Here is a 16,434-nt window from a genome sequence, read left to right on the forward strand (position 1 = left end):
CAGTGGCTGTTTATAATAAATTTGCATAAGTGAGCAGTGAAATCTAGACAAGTACTCTTACCGGGCACTGATATTAAATTGGGCATTCTTCAGTTTCTGTGATTTGGCTGTATGTATTGATTGTATGTTATTCTTTCGTCAGATACCATCCATATTGAAATGAAAGCATGTGAAAATGACTGTTAACATCACAATAAGTTGTAACAGGTCTTCGCTGTGCCATTTTAACCCAGCAGGTGAAGATTATAATGCAGTCATTGCCCCTTGTCTTTTTCTTCACAGCACGTGCTGAAAAAGCTGCTGGCCATCACTGAGCTCCTCCAGCAGAAACAGGTGCACTATGCCATGTCCAACAGCAACAGGTAGTTCCACCTCGGTCATTTTGTCTGTCAGTTTGTCTCCGTCTTCCTGGAGTAGCCAATGGGACCCCAGCATGCTCCACCCTCATCCCCATGTCAGCTCCCACCCTCCCCATATCTTCCATCATCCCTTTTCCTTGCGCCTCATTGTCTGTGCCACGAGAACTATGCAAACTACAGCTGCAAAACAAAAAGGCTGGACTCCTGAAGTCCGACACCAATGACTTTATAATCACACGCCCAAATGGGTTTGATTGCTTGCAGTATCTTGGGTACATATCAATCTAACAGATGGGTCGACCAACCAATGTCCCAATAAGTCCACAGAATAATGTTTTTGAATACAGGTTGCCAAAGTGTATCTCTTCATCTGCTTGATCTGAAACTGAACTGACACAAGACTGCAACGATTCTTCTCTATAACTGGATTATGAGCTAAAATGATTTTTATACTGTAATTTGTTACTGATTTACATGGCTATGAATATGCTAAATGTGCTCAGACTAGTGTTCTTTGTCCTTTACCCTGTTCCGTTTAGTTCGAACTGTGCTGTAGACTGGATTTTTTTTCTTCTTCTTTTTATCATCCTCAGAGAGTATGATTATTTTATATCAGAACAATAAATTCTCTTGCTGGAATCATGAGTATATAATTTGAGGTAACCTGATTTGTTTTCCATATTGTACTTATGTTTGATTGGTTCAGTCTTCCCTGAGACAAATTCAAAGCCAGACATGTTCTCAGGAGAAAAGTTCAAGGTAAAAAATGTTTACATCCGTAAAATTTACAATAGTAAAGATTGTATCAGGAATGCATGCACTTATTAAACATGTTTTTATAAAGTACTGACTGGCTTATGTCTCGGATCAGCTCATGAAAGCAGCTTTTGAAAATAAGACAGCTGTTGTACTATTATATTCTAGAGTGTTTGTCGGTTATCAGTTCTTGATTTTGAATGAACAGCATGTGTTATATCATTTGAACCCAGAGCACTCCTTTTACCCCAGTTCTTTAAGACTGTCACAAGTGTACTGTAAGACATCTGCTAAATGATAGTTGCAAGCAGATTAACGTTTAGTGTTTTAACTACCAGTACACTATCATTCAAAACTATTTTTTTGAAACAAGTCTTTAATGCTAACCAATGCTACATTTATTTGATCCAAAATATTAAATTTTACCTCTTATTATAACCATTTTCTATTTGAAAATGCCATTTGTTCCTATTTTAAGCAGCCATTACTCAAGTCCTCTGTGTCATCCTTCAGAAATCATTTCTAATATTCTGATTTGGTGCTCAAAAAAACATTTATTTGTATTAATGTTGAAAACGGTTGTTGCTTAATACGTTTTTGGAAAACGTGAAACCTTTCAATATTCGATGAATAGAAAGTTCAGACAAACAGCACTTGGAAAGATTTTCTGGTAAGAATATACAAATATTTACGGTCACTTTTGGTGAATTGAATACATCCCCTCTGAATAAAAACTAAATGGGAATAAAAAAAATATTTTATTTTCAGAGAAGACAACATTTTGCTGAAATATTTACAGTTTAGTTTGAGAACCACATGACAAGTGTCAAATGGAATCACTCAACCCGTTCATGAAATAACTGCCGAGGATGTTGCAGATTTAAAAAATTTCATCACAATGCATCCAAATCCTCATCAGTCCATTCCTGCAAAACAGAAAATCCATAAGCTTCAAGTGGCAACCAGAAGATGTGCATTTGAGGAACCAATCTAAACTTACTTCCTCAGCAACCATCTGCCTTTTCACAACGTGATCGTCATCTTCATATCCATGTTTTCTTTTCCTGAAGGCCGTGGACAGAGGAAAGCATCAGAACCATACACTGTTATCATCTGAAGACTGCATTCATTTAGTGACTGTCTTTGGCGACTCATCACTCACACACATCCACGCATGCAAACTAGTGCATCACTGTAGCTCATAACTGTAGTTATTATAGATCAAGATCATAGATGTTTTTTGTCTGTCAATTTGTTTAACTATAGCCTCAACAGAAAAGTATCAGGTAGGCATTTATAAATTGTGAATAAGAAGAAATCTGAAGCGCGCACAGGGTGAGAAACAAGCTGATCCATTTCATGTAGGCATTACGATGCCACGGCCTTCTGAAAGCGCTTGAAATTTCTTATGGTTCACTATAAATCGGTCAAGACTTGCATAATCCTGAAAGGTCACCATGCCCAATTTTGTCTTTATTTTGCAGAACTGAATGTACCTTTATGGCTGTAGCCACCACAATCCAGATCCTCTGAAAGAAAAGGTTGGTAGCAAAGAAAGGAAGACTTGTTCTCAGCAAAGGAAGAAGGTGGATGCACGAACCAAGTTTTGCTCGGACTCTAGATTCAACACACTGATTCAACGGATTCAAAACTTGAATTCACAGATAAGCCATCAAATAGATGGTTAGAGGTTATGTCTGTCGAAAAGTATATCTTGGGTCATCCAAGACTGAAAATCAAGAACACTCCAAGAGATTAACCAAAATTGAATAAATCGGAAATGCTTGTTGACCCAACCTGCAAAATCAACATGGATCTGTCCGACTTTGATTCACACCCGCGGGTGTAACCGACCTAGGAGCCGTGAGTTCTAGACTGGTGTCTGTAGCAAGCAAGAACTTCGGCACTGCATTGCTCTTGACCATCAGGGAAGCAAGATGCACTTATGGTGCAAGCCTTAAAAACCGTCTCTACACTCAACTGTACCGCACAACCTCTTCCTGTTTTTCGACTGCGGTTTCAGGTGCAGGTATGCTTAGATCCTAAAGATAGCAACTGATTCCTATCTTACCTACTGAGCCGCTTCGCTTGACAAGATGCTGCATCCTAGCTTTTATCTCCAAACCAGTGTTTGTGTGATACATGAGCAGATCAGTGAGACCAATTCAAATTTTGGAGGATAGATTACACAAGGTTGGTGCATGTGTCCACTTTTAATAACCTGCCCCCTGTTCTTCCACCGAAGCAACAGCAACAAACTCCAACTCAAATAAATTTTATAGCTTTTCACCAGAATGGGCCGAGTGGATTATGAACTTCCTGGTTCACTTCACATCATAAAAAGAAAGCCCTATTGACTATTATTTTATTATATCAGCCTGTTCGTGTTCATCAGACTTGCTTGAGGAGTTAATTTGGCATTTTCTTGATGTGTATTATTACTCCCTGAAATATGTAAAACCGCAAAAACTTAATTTAGATGATTCTACAATGTATTTTTGTTGGAAAGGTAGTTGCATTGTCCTGTACTTTACTGAGAACCTTACAAAAAAAATACTGAGGTGGTACCATTGGACAGTGGTGTGATCTGATGCTAATACCATGGTCCTCTTGACATACACCATTGTAAATGAAAGATTACCATGGTATTTGTCAAAAAAAAACTGGTTTAACCATTGTACTGTGCTAAAATCATGGTAATACCCTGTTACATTTATGTTAGTATACAGTGTATATTCACTACCACTGACTTGAAACAGCTCACTTTGTACCCATTTCCTGTTTTCATCTACAGTTGATGTAGGGGATTCTCTACAGTACATTTAGATGCATTTTATGACCCAGCAAATCTATAAAAAGCATGACGCAGATGTACTTTTTTTTTTTTCTTTTTTTTTGTATTTCAGGTAGCTCATGTATTTTTATTTTTATATTTTATACTTAAAAAAAACAACACAACTTTTGCATCTTAGATACAAAACACCAAGTGACTAACCTGGCTGAATAAAACTCTTAGTAAGATCAGTTGTGTGTGCTTTAAAACTCTAAGAACTAAGTACTGTCATTTTACAAATACTCACAAGTTTGAAGCAAATTCAGCATGAATCCTTTCCAGTTTCTGTTTGCAGGGATCGACCTCCTCAGCTCTGGGAAGCTCGTACGCTTTCATAAGACTTGTTATTCCTATAGTGAAAACAGACACAATATTACACTTATACTGTATCCTTAAATGGACCAATAACAAATGATTGATAATCCAAAGATTACCCTTACCAGGCACAAAGTAAGACAAGCTTCAAACAAAAAGTCACTGGTTTGTCCAAGAGGAAAGTTTCAATTATGCACAATGCAACAAAACAGGCAATCAAATCATCTGATGTTTGATATACACTACCATTCAAAAGTTTGAGGTTGGTAAGATTTTTTCTAAGATGTTTTTGAATTACAATGTCGTTTATTCTTGTGATGGCAAATCTGAATTTACAGCATCATTACTCCAGTCTACAGTGTCACACGCACCTTCAGAGATCATTCTAATATGCTGATTTGGAGCTCAACAAACATTTCTAATCGATGTTGAAAACAGTTCTGCTGCTTAATATTTTTATACTAGTAGTAGTAGTTTTTTTAGTGCTGGTGTGCATTAAGTCTACATAGGATTACATCATGGAAGGCTTTGAATGGGTCCTCTATAGCGTTTTCAGAATGGCATTTCACAGCATAATTTATCTTTAGGAGATAAACCTCCCATAAAATAACTGACGAATTTACAGGTCACCATTTATAAGATTTACCAGCTGAACATGTGTTATGAAAGACCTGTTATAAAGATTTTACAGGAGTTTTCAGATTTAAGCCTCTCTTATCTAGTGACATTTTAACAGTAAAAAAAAAGGGGGGGAAATACTTACGTCTCATTGACTCATACATCTTAGAGAGGATCTCTTTATCCTCTTTAAGCCCTATGCATTCGATCAAATATCTGAAAATATAAAAAATATTTTTTTTAACATCCTGCCATGTCAAGTGTTAGAATCTCTGAATGCTGAAGGAGAAACATACGGCTCAATCTTCAGACCAGCACGTGTTGCGCTGTTGAGGATGGCTGTAAGGGCGATCTGAGACGGAGAGAAGAGGAGTCCGGTGTCTGTCATTGCTGCTCTGTTGAGAAAGTCTTCAGCACTTTTTCTCAGCATCTCTGGGTTCTCTAACAATGGGTATCTGGTCTGAGAATACAGAAATGATGCATTCAAATTCCCTTAAATTATCTATTTGGCAACTTTTAAAAATGAGGTGCCTAACCTCTGCTTCACTGGTGCCGTCTGAGCACCCCCACATAATCAGTGTCGGGGAAGCTACTCTGAACCTGTAGCTTGACAAGCTAGTCATAAAATTTAATGTAGTTAAAGGCAGGGGTAGGCAATTTTGGAGCGGCTAGCAATAGCAAGCTAGCTTAGAAAGCATTAGATTAGAGCTGCAACTAACGATTATTTTGATAATTGATTAGTTGGCCGATATTTCTTAAATTAATCGATTACCGGTAATCAGATTAAACAGGCCAGTTTTCTTTTTTTTATTGACAAAACACACTAATTCCACGTCCTGGCCAAAGCTGTCCTTGAAACTAATTTGCCAACTGAATGCAATGAAAACAGTGAATATATCTATGTTATGTACAAAAGAGCTATAAAGCATAAAGACAGTTTAAATCCCTACATTAAAAATTAAGATAATAAAGACAAAACACTCAGTGATAACAGATAAGAGGAATTTTCTGCAGGAATGTTTGAAACGTCTTACATTTATATTCAATTGACCGTTCGCAAAGACCCGCCCCCCTTAGTTACTGCCGCTATGTCCGACAAGCTACGGCGCTCTCACGCCACACCATGTTCTCACGCAGTGAAAAATATATTGCTCATGCCTGGGTGAATAGTATTCGCTGAGTTTTGTTTATGTTTACAGACGTGCACTAGAAAAAAAAGTTCACGGAGACGGAGAGGCAGAAAGCACACCCCGTTTATTTTCTTTATTTTACAAAAGCACAATGTTTTATTTCGATTGTAAGTGGACACATAAAAAAGTAGACATTTAACAGCTTATTTTTTCATATTTCTTAAGTCTGTATGACCAAAAATGACGGAGTATTTTAAGTCTATTTTGCTGCTATGTAAAAAAAACGAGCAAAACGTGCCGGCGCGTTTGCCGACCCCAGAGGGTTAAACATTACGCTTCTGCATTATTTAGAAGAGTTTATAATAATGAATGCTCATTTTTTGGGCAGCTTGTATCACGCACTTATCCCACAACAGCTCACTCTGTTTCCCCAACTATTTTTAGAGTATTGCATTCGGTCCGAATGTAATGATTGGATGAACATTTTGGGGTCCTGAGACTTCCACAGAAGATATATGTGCATGTTTTAATATTTATACCACTTCTATTATTGATTGCTATCAGGATGTGAAGAGTTTCAACCAGTATAGCTAAAAGTGTTTATAAAACAAATTGCCTACCCTACCTTTAAGATACAATCAAGCTACCCTTCTGAAAACGTAGCTAGTTAGCTATACTACAAGAGCTACTATAAAAAAGTAGCCAGTTTAATATTTAAACAACTTTTTTACAATGACATTGTATATTACAAATAACTGAATGCACAATTTTAGATTGTGATCTAATAAGACGACGACACTATACTGCTTCAATGCATTGCAGGTTTGTCAAAACAGAATGTAGCTTTTGGTCGAGCTACACCACTACTTGCTGTAAAAAGTAGTTAGCTACTGGAAAAGCTACACTTTTTTCAAAGCAACTGAGCAACTGTCAAGCTAAAAATTTAGTTACATTAGTAGAGTTGCTAGTAACTGTAGTTAGCTACTCGCACCCAACACTGAACATAATAACATTACCTAAACCAATGGCGTGCGTTTGAAGTAGGACTGCCTGCAACCAGGCTTTAAGCTCACCTTCATGTCAATCAGAAAGCCCTCCAAGGGCCGATACGGATTGTGAACAACCAGATGAAAATTGAGCTGCTGGATAAGGAGCAGCTCATACTCCAGAATCTGTTCTAGAGCTCTCTCCTGTCCCGCTGGGCTGTCCTGAAGGTTCCCCACAAACTGAGTGCTGGACACATTAAACTCATCCACTTTACAGGAGAGATATGTACATGTCAACCTGCAAAGGTAAGATGTGAAGGTCAGAACTGCAAAATCTAAGAAAAAAACTAATTCATGATCATAACTTATTTCACTCTGTCGATACACTTACATTATTGTCCGAGGGTGATAGTCCATTAAAGAGTTGTTTAAATAGAATCTTCGAAAATACATACAAGCTGTTCCCTGAAAAACATGTACAGGTCAAAAAAAAAAAAAAGCCAGAACAGAACTAGATTATCTCATCTTTAACTGATAATGATTACCACAACAGATTTAGGCATCACAGGCTTGAACATGGCACAGAAGTCTAACAATCTCTTCTCGTAGTGTCTGAAAAGCACTTTCTCTTCCCGTCCATCAAGAAACATGGATTCATTTATTCCAGGCTGAAAAACAGATGAAGATATAATGTAATTGTGGTGCATGTCATGCTGTTAACACTATACATGACTGGTTTACTGTGCATTGCAGTGTGTGAAATATATATATATACTTGTAGTCTTGCATGCAAAAAGAATACAAATAACTCCAAATTGTGACTTACCTTACCACTGGATATGGCTTTTGAGCAAAACTTCTGATTAGCTTCGAGTCTTAATTTATCTAATGTTTCCTCTTTATCATAAGTCCAGAATTTCTTCTGTGAGCTGTTGTGATACATGTTGAATATTAGGCTGTGGATGGAACAATACAACTATGATTAGACACCAATTACGTGTTGTTTGACACCCTGCAGCTCTCGTGCAGACAGGTAGCACATATAAATCTATTCAAGTTAATGAACTGTATTTTCGAGGCAGTTAACTAAAGCCATGTTTTCATATCTCATTAAAAGTATGCTTCAATCTCACACCTCTTGGGCACTCTATACACCGCCTGTGTATTAGACCAAGAATTGCAGTACAAATAGCAAACGGTTGTAAACGATTCGGCTACTGATCTGTTTCAACCAAGATTTCACCAGTCGACATGCGTGTTTTCAAACATCGCGAGAACCCGTCGCGTGCTATTTACGCCACTCTTTAGGCGCATTTGGATGATGACGGTTGTGTTCCTCGCTCACGAGTCTGATTCATTTCATCGAGTCGGTTCTTTCAAAGTTTGTTTCAAAGAACCGGTTCAAACGAACAATCCAGCAATTATTTTACATCATGCCTTTATTAATCTCGACCTCCAAAATTACAGATTAAATGTATTTAAAAACGCATACTTTGGTTTTATTTTGATTTGGTTTTATTAACAAGGGTGTTATTCAAATCATAGTAATATTGTCAATGCCATTTTTATGAAATTATTAATTAATTGGGAGACATACACTTACAATGAACGCTAAATATATACGTGTTGATAAACAGTCATGTCAAAAACACATTCCCAGTGTGTTTTATTTGTAAATTGTTGTTTGTCACTGCTCGATTCAATGCGATTTGTGTACAGTTCTGATCGAACCGGTTCAACCGATTCGCTGAAAATATCCGACTTAAAAGAATCGACTCGAGAGTCCAAATCTCCATCGCTTTTCAAAAGCACATAAACATGGCCACGAGGAAATATGTCCGTAGATCAATTCAAGAAAAAAACAGTCTATTGGAGAAATACGATCGACTTCCTCCAATGTCCCAGAACGCTGCTGCGCGTCTGCTAAACATCTCAGGACCTCTGCTTTGTGTCTGGCTCCGGAAAAGGAACATTAAAACTGCCAAATCTAAACTTCCTAGGACTGTCTTTTCATCTCGCAAGACACCTCGAGTAGAAGCTGCACTCTGGAGGTGGATCGATACTTGTTTCGAGAACGGTATTACAGTAAATGACTCAATAATTTGTACAAAAGCGACTCAGGTGGCTACAGAAATGGGTCACTGCGATTTCAGGGCGAGCTCAGAGTGGTTGGCACGCTTTAAAACCCGGGAGGCGGTAATACGAGAGATGTTTGATGGAAAAGACTGGCCAGAAGAGACCAAATCCGGTAATAAGGCGGCGGAGCGGTTTAAAGAGCACAAGAAAAACCCCACAGCCAGAAAGACACATCGAATCGAAGCTGCGCTGTTGCGCTGGATCGATTACTCTCGTGAAAACGGCATTAACGTAAATGAATCAATGATTCGTTCAAAAGCGGCTCGGTTGGCCAAGACAGTGGGTTACCGTAACTTCAGGGCGAACACAGACTGGTTCACGCGCTTTAAAACCCGTGAGGGAGTAATACGAGGGATGTTCCAGATCAGCCGAAAAAAAGAGCCCACGTCTGATAATAAAAAGACGGAGATACCAAGGATGGGTTTTACATCTACAAAGATCCGGCAACTTGACGGCGCACTTTGTAGATGGATCGATCATTCTCGTGAGAACGGCGTCACAGTAAATGAATCAATGGTTCGTTCAGAAGCAACTCGGTTGGCTAGGATGATGGGTTTCCGCAACTTCCGTTTAAACGGAGATTGGCTTAGCCTCTTTAAAATCCAGCTTTCAGAAAATACACCAAGTGTATCTGAAGTCAGCCTAACGAACCAATCTAACGATGAAAGCGAATCACTAACGGATCTGGACATCCCAAAACTCGACCCAACAGTGGTCACAGCTGACCTCAACGGCGATTTGCACTCTGTCACTGTACCTTCCCTGTGGCAAATGAAGGAGGCTATGAAAACACTAGCAACCGGTTTACTGTACAGAGGATTCTGCGACTTTAAACTTCTTCATCAATTTGAAAAAGAGGTTGATAATGTTGTGAGAAGATCTGTGACCCTGAAATCCTGAAATCCTGGTTTAAATGTATCTGAATTGAAGTATTTTATGAAGTGATTATTAGAGACTAAGTTAGTCAACTGTAATCAGCAGCACAACCATAAGGACAGGTGCTAAACAAACGCGCTCTCCCAGATGACCACACGGGGGCGCCAAGTGTTTGTTATAACCATAACACTTTTCCGATTGAAAAAGTGATTCCACATCAAGTGTTAATTTTAAACCACCTTTTATTTTGTAGCATGAATGTGTAATACATGGTCCTTTGATTTGTCTTAAATTTGTGTACCTTAAATGATTGTTTACATAACATCGTTAATAAAAAATACCATGTTGTAACACCTTTTTTTTCTCCCTCTTTTACACAAATAACAGTCAGTCAGACAAAATATTAGCCTTTTAAATTTAAAAAAAAAGCCACTGAAGCCTATAAAGCAAGACAGAATAAATTACCAACCTCCTATTTGAGTAGGGCTGTGTAACCTAATTTGCATAAACATGAGTAATTTATGAATAATAAATGTCCTTGTATTCAGCGTGATCCATTAATTTGCATATCACCATGGCACTACAGTTATTTTTCCTGTGTGCTGTGCTACCATGAAGCGATAAGAGCCTGCACAAAACTGAATCAAAAGGTGAGTGTTTATTGCCTTTTTACACTCTAGTCTCCTGCTGTAGTCGAGGCATGATATATATGTTTTACCTAAACTCAACATGTCCCCCCACATGCATTTGAGTGGGCATAGGTTGTTGAATGCTTGTAGGGATGCTGTGAGCATGTGGCTGCAGTCACTATCATGTACTAGTGCTCTTTCATTGTGTGAATTGCATAAACATGATGTTTCGTTGCATTATTGATGAGACCCAAGCTCTGCCGTATAGGTGAAGTGATCACGAGTGTTAGCCTATATTGTCTAGACCAAAGATGATAGCAAATATATAAACATGTCTTTGGCGGCAGCTTCTCAGAACCCTGGTCAGTTTTTTTTTATCATTATCTGGTGGTCTGGTCGAATTCTGCTGCCATGTAAGGTTCCTATACTCCTGAATCCATCAGAGGTCATTTGCATGATCTGTTTGTCATGCAGCATCTGATTTCTGGCGTCAGCACTGCCTTCAGCCTAGAAACGCGGGCTTTAGGTTGCCAAGGAATTTCACAGTTTGACATTTTGCCTGTATTGGTATTTAATGCAGGTGGAGATGAGTAAGGTGTAGGAGCTTTTATCCTTACATTGTGAATATATTCTGGCAGATGACTTTAGTTATCAGCCGATGTCATTGGGTGTTGTTGTTTCAGTCTGTACTGAAATCAGATGTGTCTGACACTGTCCACAGTGCCTCAGCTTATCTTTATTTATCCGTCAATATTCCCTCTCCGTAATTTCGACAAATGATACATACTGATGGTTATGAATAAATCAATGTCCAGCCATGGCAAATTGATGGTGTGGAGAGAGATAGAAATGTCTTGTAAACCGTCCACATGATGAACAGCTGTCACTGTGCCCCAACCACCCAAATATGGGCAAGAAAACAACAAAATATCGAAGATTATTGCATGGAGGCTCTTTGTGGAGCTCAATAGGGCTTTAATACATTCGTTATTTTATATTCAGGCTGAAGCATGTGTATTGCACATATTGAAAGTGTATGTCGGTGCTTTTTCACAAGTATCAACTCGGATCATCTTGATGGAGCAATATCGTGGCATTGACCCCATACCTCTAATTTCTATTATAGTAGATTTGCAATATGCTCTAGTTGTGATCGTGACAGCACAGAACCCTTGAAAGCCCTCCCATGTTTATCTGCATAATGCCAGTCAACTTACCCATCAGAATGATTGTCTATAGGCTACAAGTACTGGCTCATGCATGTTACAAGAATATCCGTTTAGATGATTCGTTGTGGCCTTTCTCAACTTATCAGCATAACAAAGCACGGATTCTAGAGAACCAGAGCTCACTAGTTCAGTGCAGTATGTTGGAAGATTTTATGTACATTTGTTTATATGTACATTTTTACCCAATAGCACTTCTCACCCAACCTAGTGCAATATGAGCTACTTTGTAAAATGTTGTATATTACTTTTTCTCTTTAGACATGCATAATGTAACTCCTGTTATATAGACAATTTCGATTAGCCTATTTGTTGCTATAAAGTAAGAGGCTTGTATTGATATTTAAAGGGGATACACAATATCAGTGTCATATTGGTTACCGGCCGACATCACATATAATTGATCATTATCAGGACACTGTAAAAAAAGATAATATTAGCAATAAGTTATGGCAACATATGTTTTACATTGATTTAACTCAAAATAAGTTAAGCAATTTTCAACTTTTTTGTAAGTTATACAAGATTCAACTCATTTTTTTTTTAAGTCAGTTTAATGTAACTTAAGTTGGAATGACTTAAACATCAGTTAAACAACAGTTGTCTGTGCTTAAAAATAAGGCAGCAACTTTTTTTTTACAGTGTATTTTTATATTTAGAAGGTGACGGCAAAGGTAAATTTAATCTTTAAAAACAGTTATTTTTTGTCAATATTGTCCGTTTTTCAGTGTGCATAAATTCACATTTAAAACCAATTGTTTATTTAATTTTTTAAATATGAATTCACTGAAATAGTAAAGAATATTCAAATACTGTCCATTAATTAGACTATATTGGCACGGAAATCGAAATTTTATTTGTCATACTGGCCAAAGTTATTGTGCAATATTTTATTGATATTTTGTTGCTTTTGCCAAAATAAATAATAGAATCAAGTAACCATTAATATGCAAGAACGGCAAAATCAAATTACTTCAAATTTACATTTACGTTTTTATTTGTTAAGGTTTTGGTTTTGGCTTGGTCATATATTTGGATATGTACCAGACATTGGCGCTGAACAAAGGCAAGCCCAGGCTTTCACACATCATCCACTCTTTATGCAAAATTAATGCATGCACCCCCATGACAGCATGATTTAATTTCCTCCTTTCATTTTCTGTCGCCCGTTGCCATGGACACCAGCGGAGGGCTGTTGTGATATTAGCTGCTACAATATGGACAAGTGCAGCTCTCTCCATGAAGCAAACAGCTACTAAATCACATGACCTCATCAAATCTCTATTCTGCTTGCAGACTGGCTGGCACTGTGCCATGATCAAGAGATCTTATGTATTCATAGCTTACTTACAATTTCAGGATGAAACACCGTTGACGATTTATGTCAGACATACCATTGGAAGTGTTATATTGACAAAGCAAACTATTTTGAAATGACTGAAAAATGCGTTAGGATAGCAGGATAGCAGAGAAACACATAGGATAGCAGGATGCTATTGGCTTGTGGTCCTCAAAAGGCGATTGCACTAGACAGAATGGCGTCATAGTGTTCACTGTGTTGCCACCCAGATCATGTTGCCTGCAATGACCAATTGTGTGTGTTTATGCGTGTATGTGTGTGTGTGTGTGTATGGAAGCATATTAGTCTGCCTTGTCTGCCAGCGGAGTAATGTATGCCTGTGAATCCAAGTGTGGAGATCAAAATGTCTCAGGTTGGCATCGGACGCACCCTTCCCCCATCAACACACACACACACACACACACACACACACACACACACACACACACACACACACACACACACACACACACACACACACACACACCCTAACCATCTCTCTCTAATTGGGCTCTGTCTAGATTCCTCAGCTTAATATTGCATCCTATTTGCCTCTTGTATTCAGGGCAACTTGAGCTGTACAATACCACACTACAATACAGACTTAGTGTTAGTTTCAAAACTGGCTGAACTACTTTAAATAGTCACAAAAGCACAATTCGTCCATTGGTAAATCCATTGTTTGTTTGTTTAGGTGCACAAACCATTATTTAATTTCTTCGATTGTAAGAGTTTGAGGGATGTAGTTAAATAAAAATTTAGTGCAGTATTGAGAATATATATATATTTAATTTTTCAGTTTTATGAACTATCATAATCATTTTAAGGCCCGGTTTCACAGACAGGGTTTTGATTAAGCCAGGATTAGGCCTTAGTTCAATTAGGATATAGAAGTAGCTTTTTTAAACGTGCATTCGAGAGAGAAAAAAGAAAAACAAAACATTCCTGGTGTGTATCTTGAGATAAAACAATGACGCTGACATATTTTAAGATATGTCAGTTCATGTTGTTTTCAGTTAAGACATGCGTTTTAGTCTGGGACTATTCTTAAGCGGAGCACTCCTTGTACCCCTGAATCTAAATTCTGGCCACTCTCATTCTGACACACTTCTCAATAGCAGTGTGCCCTGTCAATATAGCTGGAGGTGAATAGATAATCAGACAGCAATCAGAAATTGAGATCTGCCATTCAAAGGCTATCTCTGTGTGGACGAGGAAGAGGACGGGCAGCCCTGAGAGTGCGAGCATTCATGTGAAAATCCAATCCTTCACAGTACACAGCCCCCGCAAAGCCTGCAGAATGACCCTTTTATCAAAGTGCCATGTCCGTAGCTCTCCAAATAGCCAGTGCGCTCTCAAGGTATAGATGTGTGTAAACCTGGCTGAGTAATGTATGACCTGTCTTCACAATGTTATGGGCTTCTGACCCTGCCGTGTGTGTGTGTGTGTGTGTGTGTGTGTGTGTTGTGTGTTGTGTGTTGTGTGTGTGTGAGTGTGTGTGTGTGTTGTGAGAGTGTGTCTGTATGTGGAATCCGTGGAATGTTGAAAAAAATGTTGTTCTTATGTTTGGTATACTGAGTAGTAAATGTTATTTGCATGGCTTTGACATGTGAAAATGTTATTTTCCTGATAGCCTTGAGAGTGTTGAAAGTGTCTCAAATCAAACTGTATAAAATTACAGTGTTTTCATCCTAAAGCAAGAAGGGTTTCCTGACACTGAGAAATGAAAATATGCATTTAAAAATATAATGTTCTACACAAATTGCTGGAAATTGGTTTGTAAAAGATATAAATATCTTGATATAAGTGAATTGACTATGATTTTGAAGTTTTTAGAAGGTTCTGGTTTGGAAAACTATGATAATTGCACTGTACTATAATCAAATTGCAAATGGCCCCCTTGTGGTAATGTGTTAAAATATTTTCCCTAATAGACTATATTGAATAATTTACGGTACAATATTAATAATCTCATATAACAAAGCTGATTTTTTTTTTTTGCCTTGGAAATCTGAATTTATTACACCATCCTTATGCTATTTTTCACTCGAGATGTATGTTAATGTAGTTGGAATTATTATTATTTTTAAATATACTATAATGAGTACAAAAGTAAATAAAGTAGAATAAAAAAAGGAAAATATAACCTTTACATTTCATTATTTCAATTTTCCACCTCAAGATGGCGCAATGACCTCATTGTTTGACTCCCTTAAAAATTGTCCATATGATTTATGGCATTTCTAAAATGTTCTCCATAGCATGCTTTGCAACATCTTGGAAACTACATAACAAATAAAGAGACACTAAGAAACCTAAGAGTTCATTTAGCTTTAACTACATGAACGAGGATGGAGCTCAGATTGTAAGCTAACAGTGGAGTTTAGAGCGCTGGTGATTACAAGTGGCTGCTGATTAAGCTATTGGCCTTTATGGGCTACTCGTCTGTCTTTCTTTATTCATTGCATTCACCCCTTTTTCTTCTTGAAAGAGACCAAATGGATCCCAGCAGGTGAAAGTAAAGAAACGTGAAAAGACGCCCCTTTTTGGTTCTGCTTTCACACCAACACAATACCCCGTCCCACCTCTTTCTGTCCGGGTTTCCTACCTGATTAAACCTCTTCCTATGAACCCATTGATAGATGGTGCAAAACCTAAATCAACAAAAGCTGTATGAGCCCCTCTTAAAATTTCAAACCCTTTTAACAGTACGCTTCAATTAGCTTTTGTTTCTTGTGTATAGTATTAGTGAGCATGGGAGGGAGAGAGAGAGAGAAGCAGAAAGAAGTCTTTTATATGCTTTAATGTGATAGTTTACTTGCAGATTAATACGATTTAGAACAAACAGGACTAGTTTTATTAGTTTGTGTTTGTTTCTCTGTATGCTTGCTTTTTCTCTTTTCTATTTGCTGCATTAAACAGTACAAAAAGCAAAAAAATTACAGAAATGTTCACAATGATTTTTTCTTTTTTTTTTATTGGTCAAGAATAGGTGTTTCATTTGTTTTGGACTTTCATTTTCTGTCTTTTAATTTCTGGTGCCAATACATGCGTGCAAAATGATTCTATTATCAGTGTGTTAGCAGGCCTCCTTTTTGTCATTCAAATGAGTAAAACTTCAAATAAGATTTTTTTTTTTTGGCCTCATCCTCACGCAGTGTTTGGTGTTGGTGAGTGACATGGGAAACCATAATTGCCTGAGTGTAAAAGAGGAAAAGGAAAAGGTATGGC

The 16,434-nt window shown here is 37.8% G+C and overlaps 3 protein-coding genes across 4 annotated transcripts in view; 2 read left to right on the plus strand and 1 right to left on the minus strand.

The window, feature by feature from the left end:
* rasa1a (RAS p21 protein activator (GTPase activating protein) 1a) overlaps positions 1-1,858 on the plus strand; it is a 46,300-nt gene extending 44,442 nt beyond the window's left edge. Inside the window, exon 25 of the mRNA XM_079608512.1 lies at positions 283-1,858. Coding sequence (XP_079464638.1) covers positions 283-366 — 84 coding nt within the window. The 3' untranslated portion in view covers positions 367-1,858. The remainder of the gene's footprint in view (positions 1-282) is intronic.
* A 2-nt stretch (positions 1,859-1,860) lies between these two features.
* ccnh (cyclin H) overlaps positions 1,861-16,434 on the minus strand; it is a 184,475-nt gene continuing 169,901 nt past the window's right edge. Inside the window, exons 2-11 of one of the 2 annotated variants that reach the window (XM_079608519.1) lie at positions 8,133-8,221; positions 7,824-7,953; positions 7,543-7,665; positions 7,389-7,462; positions 7,085-7,295; positions 5,178-5,341; positions 5,027-5,097; positions 4,196-4,298; positions 2,116-2,179; positions 1,861-2,041 (exon numbers count right to left, since the gene is read on the minus strand). In XM_079608519.1, coding sequence (XP_079464645.1) covers positions 2,009-2,041; positions 2,116-2,179; positions 4,196-4,298; positions 5,027-5,097; positions 5,178-5,341; positions 7,085-7,295; positions 7,389-7,462; positions 7,543-7,665; positions 7,824-7,940 — 960 coding nt within the window. In that variant the 5' untranslated portion in view covers positions 7,941-7,953; positions 8,133-8,221 and the 3' untranslated portion in view covers positions 1,861-2,008. The remainder of the gene's footprint in view (positions 2,042-2,115; positions 2,180-4,195; positions 4,299-5,026; positions 5,098-5,177; positions 5,342-7,084; positions 7,296-7,388; positions 7,463-7,542; positions 7,666-7,823; positions 7,954-8,132; positions 8,222-16,434) is intronic. The other variant, XM_079608520.1, reaches the window with a different exon arrangement.
* Positions 8,717-10,358, plus strand: LOC306996225 (uncharacterized protein). Its single transcript, XM_079608518.1, has one exon. The coding sequence runs from the start codon at positions 8,816-8,818 to the stop codon at positions 10,031-10,033; it is 1,218 nt and encodes a 405-aa protein (XP_079464644.1). The 5' UTR covers positions 8,717-8,815; the 3' UTR covers positions 10,034-10,358.

Source organism: Phoxinus phoxinus, assembly GCF_949152265.1.
Source record: "Phoxinus phoxinus genome assembly, chromosome: 3".
Lineage (NCBI taxonomy): Eukaryota > Metazoa > Chordata > Actinopteri > Cypriniformes > Leuciscidae > Phoxinus > Phoxinus phoxinus.